Here is a 21,829-nt window from a genome sequence, read left to right as displayed (position 1 = left end):
CCATGGAACATAAACTGATAGGATCTCACAACATGGTCTCAACAGTGACTTTGAATCCCATAATTCCCTATGGAAACTCAGGATACCCAACAGTGCAACAATAATATTCTTGATTCTGAACTTAAATTTGAATAACTAATGAAGTATTTCCTCTTATATAGAAAGTAAAATACAGGTTTTACTGTTCAGCAGTGTGACTACATTGTCAACATCTCCATCATAAACCAATGCATGACAAGAGAGAGAAATCTTATATCTCAGTGACTATTGATGACATGATGCCCTTTGTTCTCAAAGTGAAAATTAAACAAAGCATCTTAAGAGGCTATGACCTAAAACAAACTGTTCCCGGGCAAAAGTGAGGAAAAAAAAAAATAGAAGCCAAAATGCTGAAAAAGGGAAAGAAATGTTATTAGCATATATATATATGTCCCTTTATAATTTATAGGAATGATATTTTCATTACAATGCAATAACAATAGATTAAATAATTTGAAGATGAAAAGGACCTATTAAATCATCATGTCTAATGCATGCTAAGCAGGGGCATATTTCCCTTGAGGAAAAGGAAGAAAGAAAAATATAAAAATAGACACTATATTAACATCTGCAGATGGTTCAATCAGCATTTCATCTACAGACAACAAATAGAGGTTTAGCACAAGTAGTGAGGAAGATTAGATATTGACACAAACTACCCGTATCAATACAGAGTCCTGTGATGTATTTTTAAACATTTAATAGATTTGCCTGGAGCTTTTCCAAACTAAAGCTACTCTGTTTATACACAACATAGAAAATGTAATCTGAGTTTCAATGAATTTTTAATTTTGTTCAATCTTGCATTGGTTCAACCAAAAACAATTTAAAGAGGACCATGGCTATCAGCCTCAGAGTGAGCAAGTTCAGCTCCTCACTGGGGAGTTCTTGAATCTGCCATAAAAATCAACAGTGTGCATCTAATAGTTTTCTTTTAATTTGAGAATTGAAAAGTGAATCATCACATCAAATATTCTTCAGGGCCTCTTTGGTTTCCAGATTAAACGTGTAGTATGACCTGTCATCTTGCCACATTTTCTGCACTTCCATTTTAAATAATCATAAATAAGACAACTTTGCTACTCTTTGACACAGCACAGCTGTTTGATTCAGCTGAGTTTCAAAGTCTTAAAAATTGCACTCATTCCTTCTTTAGACTCCTGGTTCATGGCAAAGGTTTTCAGCCGAAAGATTCTTTATTGTATTCGAATTTTGTCCCATATGAGTTGTTTTGGTTACTCAGTTTATGAAGAGTCTTGGAAATTGAATTGGGTCCACAACAGAAAACACCAACTGTTTTCCTGGAAAGAGAGGAAAGGAAATGGAAAATTAGGTGGAAAGTTAGGCAAAGCATGACAAGAAGCACGCTTTAGAAGCATGGTTTAAGGTATTAACAAAGTAAATTTCTTGCTGTTTTACATTTGGAAAAAAAATTTCCAATTATTTCCAAATGTAAATGATCACCAGGAAAGTATTTTATTTACCTTATGCTTTTCATGCTAGAATTCAAGATAATTCAAAGAATGTAACTATGAGCACAAATTTGCTTATTATCAGACAGAGATTGATCAGTCTGTCTTAGTATTTTCAGTACATGGCACTGGTGAACCAGAAACTATGTCAAGAGCAACAACTGATAGATGTGAATTGCTAAACAACTGACATCTGGGTAGACGTCTAGCCCACATTGAACCATGTCAATTTCTTCTTTTATTAGATACTTTATATAGATTTTTCTAAAGTTCACACATGGATTTGCATGAGCAGTGCTGAATAAAGGAAGAGAGAGAAAAGATATTACCAGTTTGAAAGAATAATTTTAAGTGAATAATTTATGTCTACATTGAAACAAAAAATATATTAATCTGGATGCATTTTATTTTTTATTTATGCATTGCAATAATTGTAGAAAAAAAAAAGCCAAGCAGTTTTTATTATACTGTAACATCAAATTTAAGTAGCTAAACAATACATATTCCTAACAAATAGACTAAATAAATCCCAGGAAATGAAGAGCATTTCAAATTAATCTTCCTCCAAAGTTTGTCGATGTGCATTGAATTCTTCCTAGGATATGAAAATGATGAACATTTCACATCATAGACAAATACAATGTCTTAATTATCTCAGAATAATTGGTGGTGAATAAAAGATAGTGAATCCATTTAAATGGGTACCAAAAATTTATAATAAATACTGAAAAAATTATTTTGTTAAAACTTTTTATCTTGAAAAATGAAACAAAGGACTATGAAAATAGAACTTTTACTTGCAGCCATGATAGAATAATTTATCCTTTTTTGAAAAACTTTAAAAAAGCAAACAAAATATATCAAACAGGTATCTTCAGACACTGGACAAAAGGCAGCACAGAAATATGATCTCTGGAAAAAAAAAAAAGAAAAGAAAAAACCAAGCTAAGGCCATCAATTGCCTCCGCTGATTGCCTGGAGGCAATGGACAGGCTGCATCACACACAGGGGAACCCAAGCTCACAGGTGGTCTCACTGAGTTGAGGAGACAAAGAATGGAGTTCATGGAGGCCAAAGCTGCTAGAATTTGTGGAGCACCATATGGAAGGGAAGGGGGATCCACAGAAGGAAGCTCTGGAGATCTGCAGAGGAGTATCCTCAAGTCTTTGGCTGATTAATGATCTGCTCATGTAAGAAAGGAAACTATGCATGTGGGTAAAGAATCAATAGGCCAAAGAAAAACCAGAGTTTACACAGGACTGCAAATAATTTATATTCCCAGAAACTGGAATGGAAAGACCTATAATATAGGGGGTGGGGGATGGGTAGTATTCTTACAAAGGTATCACCTTATTTGAAAGGGGTAGAGGAGATGTTGGTAAAATTAGCTGTAGACTGAAAGCTGCTCTGGAACTGCACTAACAAAGCTTAATAGCAAACCTTGAAAAGATCAAACGGACCCCAGGTGACATAATTGCATGCCAGAGCAAGTCTAACACTATGGAAAAGAATAAATCAAAATTTGGCATCTAATATTTAAACTTAGAAATGTACAGCATTCAATCAAAAATTACCAGAAATGCAAAGAGCAAGACAATATGAACAATAGGAGTGCTATTGGCTGAATTGTGTCACTCTCAAATTTACATGTTGAAGTCCTAATCCCCAGTACCTCAGGATGTGACTAGAGTTGGAGATAGTGCCTTTTCTAACAAGTTTTCAATTGATGCCGGTCCAAGGAATGCAGTTTGGGAACCAATGGCCCAAAGCATTTACTAAAAGGGCACACACAAGCAAATACAGAGGTATGGCTAATATGCTAATATTGGAGAAAAACATAGAATCATAAAAAAATATTCAGTGAATCCAAAGGAAGGTAGAAAATGAAAGGAAAAAAACCCAAAGAACAAATAAGTAGAAAGCAACAGTAAATTGTTAGATTTAAACCTAATCATATTTTCTTAAATTAATATAAATGGTCTAAGCACTACAACTAAAAATCTTCAATATAAATGAGTAAAAACCGATAGAACTGCAAAGACAGACAAATCCAGAATTATAGTTGATGATTTCAACACTCCTCTCTTAGTAATTGATAACAACAAATAGAAATTCAGTAAGTGTATTGAATACCTGAACATCACTATCAACCAATTGGAACTAATTGACATTTACAAAAATGTTCTACCCAATAATGATGGAATATATTAACAGAATCTTTTCACATGCATGTGGAAAATTCAGCAAGACAGATCATATTCTGGGCAATAAAAAGGTATCAACAAATTTTAATTAAAATCACAAGGAGTATGTTTTTAGATCAAATTCCAGTTGAACTAGAAATCAAGAACAAAAAGATACCTGGAAAATGCTTACATATTTGGAAATTAAACAACCTACATTTTTTTTAGAGAAAAAGACATATAAATTTATATTACATGTATATATGTATACATGGGAACCTCAAGAATGAAGATTCAACTCCCCAATGAGGTTTGGAAGCTTATATGCCTTTCTGGTAAAACGGGTTATGGGGGGCGGGGGGCAGGGGAAAGAAGGATTCTTAAACAACATACTTCTAAATAACCCATGGGTCAAAGAAAAAAATAACATGGAAAACTAAAAATACTTTGAACTGGATAAAAATGTAAACAAAACATACCACAATTTGTAAGATGTAGCTAACGTAGTGTTTAGAGGAAAATTTGCAGTATTAAACACTTTTATTAGAAAATAAAGGTCTAAAGTCAATGATCTAAGATTCTACTTTAAAAAATTAGTAAAAGAAGAGGCCGGGCGCGGTGGCTAATGCCTGTAATCCTGCACTCTGGGAGGCCGAGGCGGGTGGATCGCTCAAGGTCAGGAGTTCGAGACCAGCCTGAGCAAGAGTGAGACCCCGTCTCTACTAAAAAAAACAGAAAGAAATTATATGGACAACTAAAATATATATAGAAAAAATTAGCTGGGCATGGTGGCGCGTGCCTGTAGTCCCAGCTACTTGGGAGGCTGAGGCAGTAGGATCGCTTGAGCCCAGGAGTTTGAGGTTGCTGTGAGCTAGGCTGACGCCATGGCACTCACTCTAGCCCGGGCAACAAAGTGAGACTCTGTCTCAAAAAAAAAAAAAATTAGTAAAAGAAGAAATAATGAAATCCAAAATGAGCAGAAGGAATAAAATAAGAAAGAAATATGAAAATAAATGATCTTATACTTAATAAAATTTGAATTACTACTAAAACCATAGTGTGACTTTCATTAAAATGAAAGGAGAATGAGTCATTTGTTTGTTTCTTCATATAAATTCTCTGTCAACACTGCATTATGGCAATAAGATATCATTATTTTCTTACTTGCCTTTGACACGGCAATTATAGAGTTAGTTTTGCAAGTTTTTCAGATTTTCTAAAGGCATTTCTTAAATACTTGATAAGCAAATCATTATTTTTAAAGCACCAAGGATATCATGCTGTTTTTGTTTTGTTACATTTTCCTTACAATTGTTAACTAGTTTAACTCTATGATATCTTTTTTTGTGTGATTTGAGGAGTTCCAATGTCACTTTCACTAACTTAATGAAATCCTAAAACTTTTTTCAAGATCTACAATTATTCTTTGCAATCCACTTATACTAAGTTTGCATTAAATTGCTGCAATCTAACAATTTTCTGGAGATTTGTCTACAAAAACTTTGATGAGATGGGTGGAGATAGGCTCAGAGATAAGCAGAAAATGATGTTTGGGGGTTGATACTGGGAACTACCTCCACAAATGTTCAATATATTTGTGTATTTTTTCATATTCTATCAATACTTGCTTTTCCAGTAGATTTGAAGTACGGGATCTCATATAATGAGAACTTATTCTCTCCATTTGAACTTATTCAATCTTTGTATTATAGATCCAGAAAATCTGAGTGATCTGACCCACAGACACAAGAGCAAATATGAGAGGGACCAAACCTAGGAGTTCTTAATTTGTATTGTTTTGAAAACACTACAAGCCAGCAAAATAAAGATAGTCTCAATTTCACCCAATCCCAGAGTACTAATTCTCTACTAAAAAGGCCACATAAAGTTCAATCTTTCTTTCTCCCTTTGCATAATGCATAAACTCAACAACTTAAAATATGATATACATTTTTTATAATAAACAAGAAAGTAAATTTGGGTTAGATGTAATAAATTTCTGACTAGTTATCACATACTAAATGGTTTACAAAGTAGTATTTAGAATATCTCTTTATGTTTTTTGAAAAATTAGTTATTGCTGCTTTTAGTATTTTATAGTTAACATTCTGTTGCAACATACATAGAGAACATAAGAGTTTTCTGCAACACCTCCCTGACCTCCCCCCAAGAGGGACATAGTAAAATAAGATTGCCACTTTTTTTATTGGGACAAGCTGAAAATGCCATGCTGCAAAGCACAATGAACTTTCAGTAAGTAGGTATGTGTTCAGGTCTGAATTTTGACTCATTAACCATAGCTTTTGATAAATCATTATATTTTGGGGTACTAGCTTCTTCATTTCTAAAATAATAGTGAAGGTAGAGGGACTTGAAAAGCTCCTTCACTCTCCATGATCTTACATAATTCATTTTCTGAATTTGCAAAGCCACAAAAGAAAGCATCCACTCTTACATGCCTGTGGAAAATAAATTGATTCAACCTTTTGGTTTTGGTAGAGCAGAACCTAAACACACATATCCTTTAAGACAGCAATTACACTTCAAAGATCCTAATCAACTGCAATACCCTTACGTGAGAAAGTATGTACAAAGATTGTTACTACAGTACTCTTTGTATACTAAAGAACTAGAGGTAAACGAAATATCCATAATTAGAGTAGTAATGGTCATGGTAACCACAATTCCAAATTCCAGAATACTGTGAGGTAGAAATTATCCATGATCAATATATGAGTTCATCATTAAAGAGTAAGTTGAAGAATTATATACTATAGATTCAATTTTTGATTAAAAACGAAGGTTTACATTTTAAAAATATATGTATATATGTGTATACATATATGTATATAAAATATATAAACATGTTTACATATACTTTTACACAAACTTATGAAAGCTTCTGTAAGTATACATAACAAAGAGTTACCAATCATCACTTCTGGGCCCAGGAGTGTTTAATCCAATTTAAATTTGTATTCTATATAGTATACTAAACAAATGCCTACTGGTTTAATATAGAACCACTTTCTCAAAACTCAAAAGTGTTGCCCAATATACAGTATTAAAAAATAGTTTAATGTATATGCCTCTCTTCCCTATTTTTATCTCTGTATGTTCTTTCAGTAATTTATGCACAGGAGGTTAACCAAAATGCTACATCTTAAATGAAAACTTCCATTCATTTCGCGCTTTTTTTCCAGTTAATGGAGACCTTAAAAAGTTGATTCATTCTTTTCCTAAGTATGCTATTTAAAAATCCTTTAAAAAAAATAATGCATTTCAAGTGCCTGCCCCAGAGCAAATTACATGAAGTGAAAGTGTTGTACAAAACGTCAACAGCAGATGGTGCACATTTGCTCTTCTTAAATGACCTTTACTGTCCTCAGAAAAAGAACTACCTACCAACACATACATAAAATTGCTCTAAAACATGAAGAGTATAACAAATGAGAATTCTTAAGAACTAGCTGAAGGAAAGAACAAACCCAATCTATTTTCCTGTAAACGATGCTCTGCGGTTTGGGGATTTTGTTTCAGCACTGAGCAAAAGAAACTATCAGAGTTTTTAGCAATATACTATGAAAATCAATAAAAAAATTCTTATTAAAGGTCAGTAAATTCCATTAAATAGAAACATGTCTGTGGTGCATGGCAAGAGCCAGGTGAGTATGACAAGATTATAACATCTAAAACGGGTGACACTGGAGAAAGATGGGAAAGGAATTGGGTTGACATACATATTTTTTTTCTAAAGTTCACCTTTAGCACCCTGAATATTACAAAGGACCACTACTTTGTAAATAATGCTTCCCTCTTCATCTCAAAACTACTTCATTAAGGAAAGGGAAATATTACAGAAGTGGTTTCAAACATGGCTGTAATCTGAACCCCATGGGTAACTTTATTCCTTTTTAAATTTTGCTTCTCAGGCTCCATTCCATAATTTCTAAAGCAAAATCTTTGCAGGTAGAGTCAGGGGACATCTTGAATCAGTGAATCTTTCAATTAATAATATTTATTTATGAATTCATAAATGTGGTTTTTAAATAAAATCTATTTAAGCTGGCTCATGCATTTATAATTAAATATCCTTTGATGTTTATCACATATATTTTTAAAATTATGCAGTGATCAACTATATGCTAATAATTTTAATGATAACTCAAGCCAGAAGTAAACATTAACACTGGAATCTTAGGTTCACAGAAAATTTTGAAAATGAAATATACTTCTTGAACCTTGTTACAGAAATATTATTAGTTTAGCAATAAAAGTATAAATAATTCAAACATAGAAATATATTGAATTCTGATAAAATTCTATGGGTTAGTGGAATAGAAATTTAATTTCAAGGAAAAAAAGAATGATGCATTAATAAAATTTTCTACGGCTAAATGAAGAGCTTGTTTGTGTATATTTACAATCAATGAGGTTGGTACCATGTAGCCAAGATATTTATAGTCTAGTGTGTATAAACTAATTAATTAATTAATAATAAATAAAAAGAATTATTTTAATTGTAAATTGTTGATATCTGCAATATGTTAGAAATTACATCTTTTTCAACTACTTAAACTTATGATGAAACAATTTAGATATAAACTTAAAAATGTATGAGTGGGTATATAGTTTTCAAAATCTTTTTAGAATTCTTATATATCATTGCTCTTCATTATGGTGAGTTTACAGAGGATAAAGGGGCTGGCTGGTCTGTGCCTTAAAGTGAATGCTTTTCCTTTAATAGTTATTTCTTCAGATCACAGATACATAGTCCATAAGATAGTATTCTTTATAAAGTTATAATTTCAAAAAAATTATGTGTGGAAATATTCTTGGTTTAATGACTGTATATTACAAAGAAGAGTTTTTTTGTTGATTTTTTTTTTTAAGATATTGATTCTGGTAAAAGGCACAATGATTTGATTTTTAAATGCATTCATTGTTAGAACTATTTGTGAAGTTCCCTTGTTTGCCAACATTTTTGAAAACCTTTTCCCATGATCACCTGATACATGCTGTGGGAATGAATACCATTTTGGATATGGGTCTACACAAATTCATAAACAAGTATGACAGTCTAGTTCATAAATATATTATAGAGTAATTCTAAGCCAAATTTTAATTATTTTGCATTACAATAACCAGCCTTGCTTTCTCCTTTGATAGTGATGGAGTGTTTAAGTGACTTTGTAATTTGCAAACCCACTGCTAATTCATCTTTTAAAACTTCATGCAATGATCTGGAAATATTTTCATTTAATCATTAACTACATTTCAAATTTTTTCAGATATAGTATCCTTACCCTCTGTTATATTTTGCTATTTCATCAAACAGAAGTTTCCAACGAGGACGTCCAATATAAAGCCTTGAATTCAGTGCATGGTATTTGTCTCCAGTTATCTTCTGCCAAAAAGAAAGCACTATATTATTCACAGATTTGGATAAATAACTCAGTTCTTTAACAGCATTTCTGCTGGTTTTGTGGTTTCCTACCAAATTGCTGTGATATAAAGAATATAAGTGTCAAATGGCAACCTAGTAAGAACAATCATTTAGACATATCATTTCCTTCCTATTTTCCTTTAAAATCCACTATCTCCTTGAATGCCATTCTTACAAATGGCTGATTTTCCTAGACTTCACTTAGTTGCTTCATTTTTGAAAAACTACAATGTAAGACAAAGAATGCATTCTGATAGCTCACTCTCAAAAAGGCTCAGTGCATATATTTCATTGAAGTATTTTTGTACCACAAATACAGTTGTCATATTTGGCTCATTATATGAATAAAATATTATAAATTGTCATCATAAATTTGGGGAAATGATTGTAGGTAAGACAGCCCAAGACAGCAGAGCTATTAATACAAACTTGGGCCTATCAACAAATGGCTATTATTGGGCTGGTGTCTGCAACTAAGAGAACATTAGAAGAGCAATATGGCTGAATAGAAACCTCCAGGGATTGACCCTCTGTACGAACTCCTAATTCAACAACTATCTACACAAACAAGCACCTTCAGAAGAGCCAAAAATCAGGTGAGTGATTATATTACTTGGTTTTAACATTATATCAGGGAAAGAGGCATTGAAAAGGGCAGAAAGACAATCTTGCATTGCCTACACGACCACTTTCCCATTCCCAGCAGTGCTGCACCAGCACGCCCAGTGGAGAGAGAATCTGTGTGCTCAGGGTAGGGAGACTGAAGTGATCGTGGGGCTTTGAATTGAAACTCAGGGCCACCCTGGCACAGGGTAGCACAGCACAGGGAAGATTTCTGCCAGTGCCCACAGAGAGAGCATTTAGACCCACCCAGCCAGAGGGAAATCCTCCACCTAGAAACCTGAGTTCTGGCTGGCCCCACCACCAGCCGACAAAAACTGGACTGGAGCCTGGAATAAATTTGTAAGGCAGTAAAGCCACAAAGGCTGCAGGCCTTGGGCAATTCCTATGGTTGTGCTGGCTCAGAGCCAGAGGACCTGGGGTGCACATGACCCAGTGAGACACCAGTGGTGATGGCCAAGCCAGTGCCTGTGTCACCACCCCTCTCCTCCTAAATACAGGCAGTGTGGCTCAAGGAGTTTCTTCCACCTGGGGAAAGTAAAGGGAAGAGTTCAGAGGACTTTGTTTTGCAACTTGAGTACCAGCTCTGCCACAGTAAAATAAAGTACCAAGTAGACTCCTGAAGCCATAGAGTCGAGGCGTTAGTTTCTGGATAGCATTTCTAGACCCATTCTGGCCCGAAGAAAATATGCTGCTCTTAAGGGAAGGACTCAGTCCTGACAAGATTCACCATCTGCTCATTAAACAGCCCTTGGACTTTGAACAAACATCAGAAGTAGCCAGGAAGCAGTCACTATGGGCTTTAAGTGAGACTGGGCTGGCTTCAGGTGTGTCCACAATGGAGTACTCATGTCATTCCTCCCACAACTCCAGTAGCCCAGTACAGAGAGTGAGGGAAGAGAGTAAGAGACTTTGCATGGTAATCCATGGAATTCTCCCATATCTTACCCTACCCAGTCCACCAAGGTGGCACCACCAGGAGTCTGTAAGAATCACAGCATTACTGGACTTGGAGCACCCCCAGCACTGATATGGCTGCAATGATCAAAGACTTAGATCACAGCACTCAATTCCCTTCGAATATCTGGAAAGCCTTCTCAAGAAGGACTGGTTCAAACTAGCCCAGACTACAAAGATTAAAATAAAGACCTAATTCTTCAATGCCTAGACACTGACAAACATCCACAAGCATCAGGAACATCCAGGAAAACATAACCTCACCAAAAGAACTAAATAAGGGTACCAATGACAAATCCTAGAATGATAGAGACATGTGACCTTTCAGACAAAGTAGCTGTCCTGAAAAAGTTCAATGCTTCAAGACATCTCAGGGAAGGGTTTCATAAGGGTAGCAGAGAAATTTAAGAGAGATTGAAATAATTAAAAAGAAAGCAGAAATTCTGGAGCTAAAAATTAAACTGACAAACCAAGATATGTATCAGAGTCTCTCAATGGCAGAATTGATCAAGCAGAGGAAGGAATTAGTGAGCTTGACAGGCTATTTAAAAATATTCAGTCAGAAGAGGAAAATGAAAAGGGAATAAAAAAAACAATGAAGCACACTTACCAGATATAGAAATAGCCTTAAAGGGCCAAATCTAAGAGTTATTGGCCTTAAATAGGAGGTAGAGAGAGAGACTGGGATAGAAAGTTTATTCAAAAAATAGGAATAGAGAACTTTCCAACCTTAGAGAAAAATACCAATATTCAGTTACAAGAAGGTCATAGAACACCAAGCAGATTTAACCTAAACCAGACTATCTCAAGGCACTTAATAATCAAGCTCCCAATAGTCATGGGTAAAGAAAACATCCCAAGGGAAGCAAGAAAAAAGAAAAATAATAATAACATATAAAGGAGCTCCAGTATGTCTGGCAGCAGACTTCTAAGTGGAAAGCTTACAGGCCAGGAGAGAGTGGCATGACATGTTCAAAGTGCTGACGGAAAATAACTTTAACCCTAGAATATTATCTCCTGCAAAAATATCCTTCAAACATTCAGGAGAAATAAAGACTTTTCCAGGTAAACAAAATCTGAGGGATTTCATCAACACCAGACCTGTCCTACAAGAAATGCTAAGAGGAGTTCTTCAATATGAAAGAACTCCTTCATTGTTCACATGAATGAATAATAAGAAATCATCTGAAGGTATAGAATACATGGGTAACAGTAAGTATACATATACAGAATATGCTAATGCTGTAATTGCAGTGTATAAACCACTTATATCTTGAGTAGGAAGATTAAAAGACAAACCTATCAAATATAACTACAACAACTTTTTGAAATCTAAATAGTAAAAAAAAGGTATTAATGGAAACAAAAAGTTAAACAGTGGAGGGGGGATAGAGTTAAAGTGTAGAATTTTTTTTATATATCCTTTGCTTATTTGTTTGTAAGAACAGTTAAGTTATCATATGTTTAAATAATTGGTTATAAAATGTTTTTTGCAAACCCCATGGTAACCTCAAATTTAAAAAAACCTACAACAGGGACACAAAAAATAAAGAGCAAGAAATTGAAACACTACCAAAGAAAATTATTTTTAACAAAGGAATACACAAAGGAAGAGAAAAAGAAAGAGAAGATCACAAAACAACCAGAAATCTAATAACAACATGGCAGTAGTAAGTCCTTACCTATCAATAATAACACTGAATGTGAATGAACTAAACTCTCCAATCAAAAGACATAGAGTGGCTGAATAGATTAAAAAAAAAAAAAAAGACCTACATATATGTTGTCTGCAAGAAACCCACTTCACCTATAAAGACACATATAAACTAAAAATAAAAGGGTGGAAAGGGATGCAAGGATGGTTCAACATATGCAAATTGATCAATGTGATACATCATATCAACAGAACAAAGGACAAAAACCATATGATCATTTCAACTGATGCTGAAAAAGCCCTTGATGATAAAAATTCAACATCTCTTCATGATAAAAATTCTGAAAAAAACTGAGTGTAGAAGAAACTTACCTCAATGTGATAAAAGCCATATTGTCAGACCCACAGCTAGTACTATACTGAATGGGGAAAAACTGACAGCCTTTCCTTTAAGATCGGGAAAAAGACAAGGATGCCCACTATCACCAGTGTTATTCAACATAGTACTAGCAGTTCTGGCTAGAGCAATCAGACAAAAGAAATAAATAAAGGGCATCCAAAATGGATGAGATATCATCTCACCCCAGTTAAAATGGCTTTTATCAAAAATAAAGACAGGCAATAATGAATGCTGGCAAGAATGTGGAGAAAGGGGAACCCTTGTACACTGTTGGTGGGAATATAAATTAGTGTAACCACTATGGAGAACAATATGGAGGTTCCTCAAAAAACTAAAAATATAACTACCATATGACCCAGCAATTCCACTGCTGGGTATATATCCAAAGGATGGGAATTCAGTACATTGCAAAGATATCTGCACTCCCACTTATATCACAGCACTATTCACAATAGCCAAGATATGGTATCAACCTAAGTGTCCATCAAAGAATGAATGATAAAGAAATTGTGCTACATATACACAATGGAATAATATATGGCAACAAAAAGAATGAAATCCTGCCATATGCAACAACATGGATGGAACTGGAGCACATTATGTTCAGTGAAATAAGCCAAGAACACAAAGATGAATCTCACATATTCTCACTCATATGTGCAAGCTAAATACTAAAAAAAGTTGCTCTCATGGAGGCAGAGAGTAGAATAATGGCTACCAAAGACTAGGAGGAAGGATAAAGTTGGGATGGTTAATGGGTGCAAAAATATAGTTAGATAGTTTAGATAGAATGAACAATATTTGATAGCACAACAAAGTGACTATAATCAACAATAAGTTTGAGAATACTTTAAATTAACTAAAAGAGTGGAATAGGAATGTTCCTAACTCAAAGAAATGTAAAATGCCTGAGGTGATGGACACCCCAATTACCCTGATTTGATTAATTATTCACATTGTATGCCTGTGTCAAAACATTGCATATACCCTAAAACAATATACAACTATTATGTACTCACATTAATTAAAATAAAAAATTTTAAAAAAGAAGATAAATTACTTGAAATTTTGAAAAAAAAAATAGAACATTAGATCATTAGATCTGAATTAATGGTGAAGAGTCAGAGTGAAGTGAGAAGAGAGAAGAAAGTATCTAAGTCCTAGGCAGACAAACTGAGAGTCAAATGTAAATTATGCTCCATATCTTAATTACAGGAATATCATGAGGAAAAATGATAGTTACTTGCTTCATGATAGTAGTAAACTGAAATATTTTTTACATACCAAGTAGGGTAGAAATCTGACTAAGAAAACAGGATTAGATTAGTTTTGAGGTAACTGACAAGCATTCATATTTTGTATTAATAGTCAAAATATTGTGAAAATGTATGATGGAAAATACTAAATTTAAATTTGCAAAGTCATTCACACCCAGATTTATACTCCTATCCAATTCTTAGATGTTGTCTCTAAATATTAGTTTCTTCATCTGTAAAACCGGGATAGTAATATTATCTACTTCTCGAATCTGTTGGAGTTATATGAGATAATGTATGTGAAAGTCTTGACACAATGCCTAGCACAGTAAATAAACAATCTAGTTTCCCTTGGAGGGAAATAAGCTGAGTTGCATAAGAACTCATCTTCTCTCTCCACATAAAACCGCCCCTTGATGAAAGAAAAATCACAAGGCTGTTCATGTGTAGCCTGAGTTTTTAGAGGCAGAGAATTTGAGGTGATAGGGAAAAGGAGAGGGAAGGACTTAAAAGATCTGCTCCAGTCCCCTGTGAGAAGGACAAATGAAAGGCATCATATGACTTCTGGACACGTTCCAAAGGAGGCCTTCCTCTAGGAAACTTCTGTTTAAACCACCTGCAGAATTTTTTTTCCCCCCGCACAGTTTCCAGAGTAAATCTTCTATTATCAAGAGGCTTGTTTAATTTACAGTAACATCCAACCACATACCTGTATCCCATCTGTTTGACTGAGGTACAGCTGGATGTTGACGTAGTCAGGTCTGTTCTCGTGCCAAAACTGAGAGGACAGAAACATGAACAGATTTACTAAAATTCTTTCTGGCTCAAACTTTTCTGACTTGGAAAAAAAATTCTTTCTGTATACTTAGATTTTCTAACATACGTGATTCTAGAATTTAACACCTATCTTGGCTTAATACAGTTAATATCTATAAGCAAACGAATACACACACACATACATACACATACATATGACAGATTCTAACATTAATAACCTGCTCTACTGGCATAAATTAAGTATGATGGTGGTGGTGGAAACGAATAATTCTCTGTTATCTTTATATATGCAAAATCTAGCATGCTAAATACTATACTAAACTAATATTTCCCTAAGTCCTTCCCAAATATTCTTTATTTTATTCCCTAAGGGTCCCTAAATTTTACCTAGGAGTTTACTCATCATGAACATAATTTTCTTAAAAAAAAAAAAAAAGACAATAGTGATACAGGCTATGTATGCTAGGAAATGCAAAACAAAGCAAAGAACAAAAACAAACTATAGACACTTTTTCTTGTTCCTGCCTTCCTCTTACTAAGCACTGGTTTCCTTTGTATAAAAATGTATGTGGCAAGAAATGTACCTACAAAAATAAATAGTCTGGAAAAAATATGGAACAATAATTCCCCATTCCCCCTTCCCCCAGGCTCTTGCAACCATCATTCTACTGTCTAAGCACTTTTCACCTCTCACAAAAATCAACTCACCGTGGATAACAGACTTAAACCTAAGGCATGAAACTATAAGAATTCTAGAAGAAAATGTTGGAAAAACTCTTATAGACATTGGCCTAGGCAAAGAATTTATGAATAAGACCCCAAAGGCAATCACAGCAACAACAAAAATAAATAAATGGGACCTGATCAAATTAAAAAGCTTCTGCACAGCCAAGGAAACTATCACAAGGGCAAACAGACAGCCTACAGAACGGGAGAAAATATTAGCGTGCTACACGTCCGATAAAGGGCTGAACTAGAATCTATACAGGACTCAGGAAAATCAGCAAGAAAAAATCAAACAACCCCATTAAAAAGTAGGCAAAGGGCATGAACAGAAACTTTTCAAAAGAAGATAGACTAATGGCCAACAAACATATGAAAAAATGCTCAACATCTCTAATCATCAGGGAAATGCAAATCAAAACCACAATAAGAAATCACTTATCTCCAGTGAGAATGCCCTTTATCAAAAAGGCCCAAAACAATAAATGTTGGCGTGGATGTGGAGAGATAGGAACACACATACACTACTTGTAGGGCTCCAAACTAGTACAACCTCTGTGGAAAGTAATATGGAGATACCTCAAAGAGCTACAAGTAGAACTACCATTTGATCCAGCAATCCCATTACAAAAAACCAAAGACATTTTATAAAAAAGACATCTGCACTAGAATGTTTATAGCAGCACAATTTACAATTGCAAAGATGTGGAAACAACCCAAGTGCCCATCAATACATGAGTGGATTAATAAAATGTGGTATATGTATACCATGGAGTTCTACTCAACCATAAAAAACAATGGTGATCTAGCACCACTTGTATTATCCTGGATAGAGCTGGAGCCCATTCTGCTTAGTGAAGTATCACAAGAATGGAAAAACAAACACCACGTGTACTCACCATCAAATTGGTATTAACTGATCAACACTTATGTGCACATACAGTAGTAACATTCATCGGGTGTCAGGCAGATGGGAGTGGGGAGGAAGGGATGGGTATATACACACCTAATGGGTGTGTATATATGCGCACCTAATGGACACGCTTGAAGCTCTGATTCAGATGGGGTAAAGGCAATATATGTAACCTAAATATTTGTACCCTCATAATATGCTGAAATAAAAAAAAATTTAAAAAATAAACAGTAGTTTAATTTGTAATGTATCTCCTATGCGTGGAATCATACAATATTTGTCCTTTTGTGTCTGGCTTACTTCACTTAGCATAATGTCTTCAAGGTTTACCCATATTGGTAGCATGTGTCAGAATTTCCTTCCTTTTAAGGCTAAGTTAGTATTCCATTTTATGTGTATGCCACATTTTGTTTATCCATTCATCTATCGGTGAATATTTGGGTTGTTTCCATCTTTTGGCTATTGTGAATAATGCTTCCATGAACACTGGTGTACAAATATCTGTTTGATTTCCTGCTTTCAATTATTCTAGATATATACCTAGAACCATTTTTTTTTTTTTTGCATGAAGTCCAAGGCCCTATGTAATCCACCTCTTCCTAGAAAGCACCCATGCCACCTCTCTAATTGCCTCTCCTACCATTCTTTCTCCTGCTTACTTTGTTCCATCCACACAGACCTCCTTCCTCTTTTTCCAACACAGCAAGCATCAGAGTCCTTGCTTGTGAAGTTAGGATCTTCTGCCTTGAAATTTTTCTCCAAAATACATGTCTACTCTGCTCATTCACTTTACTCAAGTCTCTCCTCAAACAGCATTTTTTTGGTTCTGAACAATATAAATATAACAATATAAATTACCATGCCCTCTACTGTTCATGTTGCTTCGCCCCTACTTTCCTCTTCTTTGTTCTAACTGGAATCTCATAATCAGACGTCCTATGTATTTATTGGTTTTTTGTCTATCTCCCTCACTTAAAACATAAACTACATGAGATCAGAAATTTGGTTTTATTTTGTTACCTGATGCACGTCCAGCTCCTAGGACATTTCCTGAATGATAGCAGGCAGTTAATAAACATTTGTGGAATGACAGAATGACTGACTGAATAAATACATGCACAAAGAGGCATGTATAATAATACCCATTTCAGCATTATTTGTAATAAAAAAATTAAATATCAGACATTACGGAATTGTTAAATAAACTAAATACATCAGTGTTATGAAATAATCTACAGCAATAAAAAGAATGAAGTAGCTCTATTTGTACTAATATCAAAAAATATTCAAGACATAGTAATAAGTTTAAAAAGGTAATTGCAGAACATTAATAAATAGTATGATAGACTTTATAGAACACTCATGAGTTACAACTAGTTACACAGGTTGGGTGGGGAAGGTAGTAAAAAACAATTTTACTTTATATGAATTACTTAAAATATTTGTAGCAAAGATGTACTTGAATATTACTTGTATAATTTGAATAAATAAAGATAAATAGAAGAATAAAATGTGACAGGTAAGATAGGTAAAAAATGTCTGCTTTTATCTTTGTAAAAATTAAAATACAGAATTTGGGATTTTTGAGATTCTGCATCATTTTCCAAGAAGTTTGGTGATGGTCTAATTGAAATATTAAAGAGGGAGGTAAGGGATAGCGCTATCAGAACAAAGGACGGAAGGTATTGTAGCAAGTGTCTGCTGATGTTTCCCTTTGTCATCCCTCACCACCTCAAGCCATATGTACACATTTCTACGTTAAACATTGTATGTTAAAACATGGAAATTAATGTTTTTATGTTAAAATATGTCATAGATACATACGCATTATCACAAATATCCATATCTGAAAAGATGTGTACCTGTTAGTAGATGTTATTTCTGTTTTTTTTTTTTTTTTTAGGTTTAAGGGACTTATTTCTTTTCTTGATGCTTATCTGCATAATTTCCATATGCAAATAGGCAGTTTATTCTATAGCAAGCATTTATTGCTTGTACAATATGAAAGAAAACAGCTTTTTAATTTAAAAAATTACAAAACTAAAAACAATCCCAATGTTACCTTGTTATGCAACATACAGAGTAAGTCTGCAAACCAACAGAAGGATTGGATGTCTCTGCACACCCAGATAAAGTACAGTCTTCTAAGCTTGTATGGTTTCCAGTCATCCCTTTAAAATTAAAATAGCATGGTAATGATTAGAACAGCAAATAAATGAAAGAAAGAAAGAACAAACGAAAGAAAGGAAGGAAGGAAGAAGAATACGTTTCATTAGTAACCAACAGAAAAACCACATATTTAAATTCTGGCATCTGATACAGCACTTACTAATAATATAACTCCCAAATGAATTTAATATGTAATATACTGACTCAAAGACATGACATACTTCATGAATTTAAGTGTTAATGACTATTACTCAGAAATATGCACATCATCTGTATCCAGCTGAGAGCCATCACTGAACTCCTGAATCAAAATAATTTTGGCCCCTGCATCTCAGAAAAAAAGGTTCTCTATTTTCAGTGAATTCTACCACTGAACAGGGTCCAAAGGTCATTCGTATTGCCCTTTCAGGCAAAATGAGCCAAAACCATTCCAGAAAATTGGTTGTTTATCCCTTTCTTAATAATCATTAAAGAAAGAGATTTCACAACCACGTGCTATGTAATGCATTCCAGCAACTCATAGTTCCAAGTCTGGATCCCTATTTGTAACTATGAAGTAGACTTGAGGTTAAGAAAATGTTCTTTTTTTTTTTCATAACATTAGGTGTCCTAATAAATTGCAATGTGTTGTCAGAAACAAATGATTTCTGGCTTGGAATATGGTTATTTTTGTCAGAACCTCCAGAAAGTCCCAAATTGGCATCTAGTATTTAAAATTGAAATACAATGTCATTCAAACATACCACTTCAGCTTATCATTTATTTTTGGTACTCCACAAAACAGTTGTAATTAAATTGTGTCAACTTGAAAAGCAAATGAAACAGATTTAACAGTAACTTCATTTTGTTTGTGTTTTCATGAGAATTAATAGCAATCAGTTAACTTTGGCTGATAATCCTGGAACTAAAATAACTGAAGGAGTACTTCCTGGTTAAGCGATCTCACCTTTGAAATTTCTTTTCTTCAGTCTGCTGTAAATTTGCTAATAAACCCAGGAATGATATGTTTATTTGTCATCTTCTCAAAAAATCTTTCCCAGGCCATACTTCTACAATAACCCCAACACTTTATTTTTGTATCTCATTAATCTGTCTTCTTTTCATCATGGTTCTAATATTTCTGAAATAATTTTATTTATAAATTTCTCATTGCTTGATTTTTTACCTGCTCCACTTGAATGTAAGCTTTTTAAGAGCAAGGACTCTGTTTTCATTCATTGCTGTGTTCCCATTACCCATAAGACAGATTTGCACATGGCTGCTCAAAAATATTTGTTGACTGAATGAATGAATAGTGCCACTTACCACTGATGAGGAGGTAGAGAAATGAAGGGTGGCGGCGAATAACTTAACAGAGGAAAAGGACAGAGGTATGCATAACTGTGGTACTGACATATTTTTATAAGAGAGCATGTTAGGAGCCGGAAACCACATGTTGAGGATCACTGAACTATTCCCCTCATCAATCAGTAAATGGAATTCCTTGAACAACGAGTAGAAGAATTCTGTAAGGAATTACGCTAAAAAGAGAGATGTCTGAAATATTGGCAGTTCTCTATTTGGACTAATAAGATGGATCAAAATGACGTACAGCAGGGTGTTGAGTATTGATGCAAATGGGGTTACTCCAATGCCTCCGGCCACGCAGAGGCTAACCTCATAGTTTAGTGATTCCTCAAACGGACTTCCAAATGGACCATCGATGTATAGCCTGTAGAGAAGGCAGACAAAGGTGTGAAAAATATGAATACGTTCCTTTTCTATAACATGGAGCAAACATCTGAATACAATCTCTAGGCTTTGTGATGGCTCAGGCTTTATTCCATTGTTTCTCATAGTGATAAACCGAGAGGAATGTTGTTTATGAATTGTCAATATTAAAGCAAGTATATCTGTCTCTAAGCATGTCTTTTTGTGTGAAACATTAATTAAAAGTACAAAGAAATGTAAATAGGCCCATGCCACATAGCTAAGGACAAGTTAAAGCTCTGGTCATATTATATTAATAGTACTGTATCTGACTAAATTAAAATACCAACTGCTGTATGCAAAGTCAATAAATAATGTTGCCTTCAATAGCAAGGTTGCTAGCTGAAATATTTACTTAAACATTTACTATGTGAACACAAAAATAATAGGAGTAAGAAAAAGAATCTAACACTATTCCTCCTCTTGCCCTAGTTCAGTTCATTAAGTACAAAAACAGCTGAAGAACATTCACAAAGGAAGCTCTGCTTGTTCTACTTGTGCTTATATATTCAAATATGTGTGTGTGAGAGAAAGAGAAATCCTTAACTGCAACAGAAATTGCTAACTGTTCACTCAATATCCATTTTTCTTTACCCATTACTCTATACCCATTCTTTCTTAGTAACAAGACATTGATGTTATTCAGGGAAACAAAATGCCCAGCCAAGATACTCCATTTCTCAGACTCCCTGCATCTATTAATATTTTGGCTGTAGGACTATGTTCTGGCCACTGGCCCCTCTTTCCTACTGGTTGGCTTTCTGACCCACACACCCCCATACATATCCTTCCAAGCATGCCCACAAAGCTATTCTTTGGTCTTTTGAAATAACTTTGGACAAGAATACTAGAACACAGAGTTCTAGTCATTTACTAGGGGGCAGATCACAGGAAAGTTCCTTGTCCTCTCTACACCAGATTTCCTTCATCTGGAAAAGGGTCAACAAGATGTGATGCTACAGAAAGATTAAGAATTGTGGAGGGCCACACAAATATCACAAATGCTTTTTGTCAGTGGCACCAGTGAGAGCCTACGGTGCACCGCCAGGCCGTCTGGGAGGGCAGCATCAATGCAAGCAGTGGGCTGAGTTCAGTATGAGACAGGACGTGTAGACGGGGATTTGGTTTGAAAGACCTTAGAGAATCTGCTGTTTTTCATTTGAAATGCTTTGTTGTACCAGGTGAGATAAAATTTTGCTTTTATTAGAGGAAGGATAAAGATGAAATTACTAGTAATTGATTACTTGGCAACATCTGGTTTTTTGAGGAAGACAAACTACTTAAATTATTTTTTACATATTTAATCTGATTAATGTGCAAAACAAATCGCCTTTCATTTGTGAGTGGTGACTTTCTTCCTATCTTAGTACAAGGTCTTTAAAAGAATGTTATGTTACTACTATATGTGACAAGATTACAGAAATTGAAGGCAACTATTCAAAGTCTTGCAACAATGTAGTGGAGATAAGA

General features: G+C 34.4%; 1 protein-coding gene across 1 annotated transcript in view; it reads right to left on the bottom strand.

Annotated features, from left to right (window-relative positions):
• Window positions 1-1,219: 1,219 nt before the first annotated feature.
• The window catches only part of NOX4 (NADPH oxidase 4), a 144,564-nt gene continuing 123,954 nt past the window's right edge, over window positions 1,220-21,829 (bottom strand). The window contains exons 14-18 of the mRNA XM_069470482.1: window positions 20,202-20,321; window positions 18,504-18,612; window positions 14,738-14,806; window positions 9,001-9,101; window positions 1,220-1,340 (exon numbers count right to left, since the gene is read on the bottom strand). Coding sequence (XP_069326583.1) covers window positions 1,220-1,340; window positions 9,001-9,101; window positions 14,738-14,806; window positions 18,504-18,612; window positions 20,202-20,321 — 520 coding nt within the window. The remainder of the gene's footprint in view (window positions 1,341-9,000; window positions 9,102-14,737; window positions 14,807-18,503; window positions 18,613-20,201; window positions 20,322-21,829) is intronic.

The sequence above is a fragment of the Eulemur rufifrons genome, chromosome 6 (genome assembly GCF_041146395.1).
Source record: "Eulemur rufifrons isolate Redbay chromosome 6, OSU_ERuf_1, whole genome shotgun sequence".
Taxonomy (NCBI): domain Eukaryota; kingdom Metazoa; phylum Chordata; class Mammalia; order Primates; family Lemuridae; genus Eulemur; species Eulemur rufifrons.
Note: the sequence above shows the minus strand (reverse complement) of the source record. Positions and strands in the feature narration are given on the sequence as shown.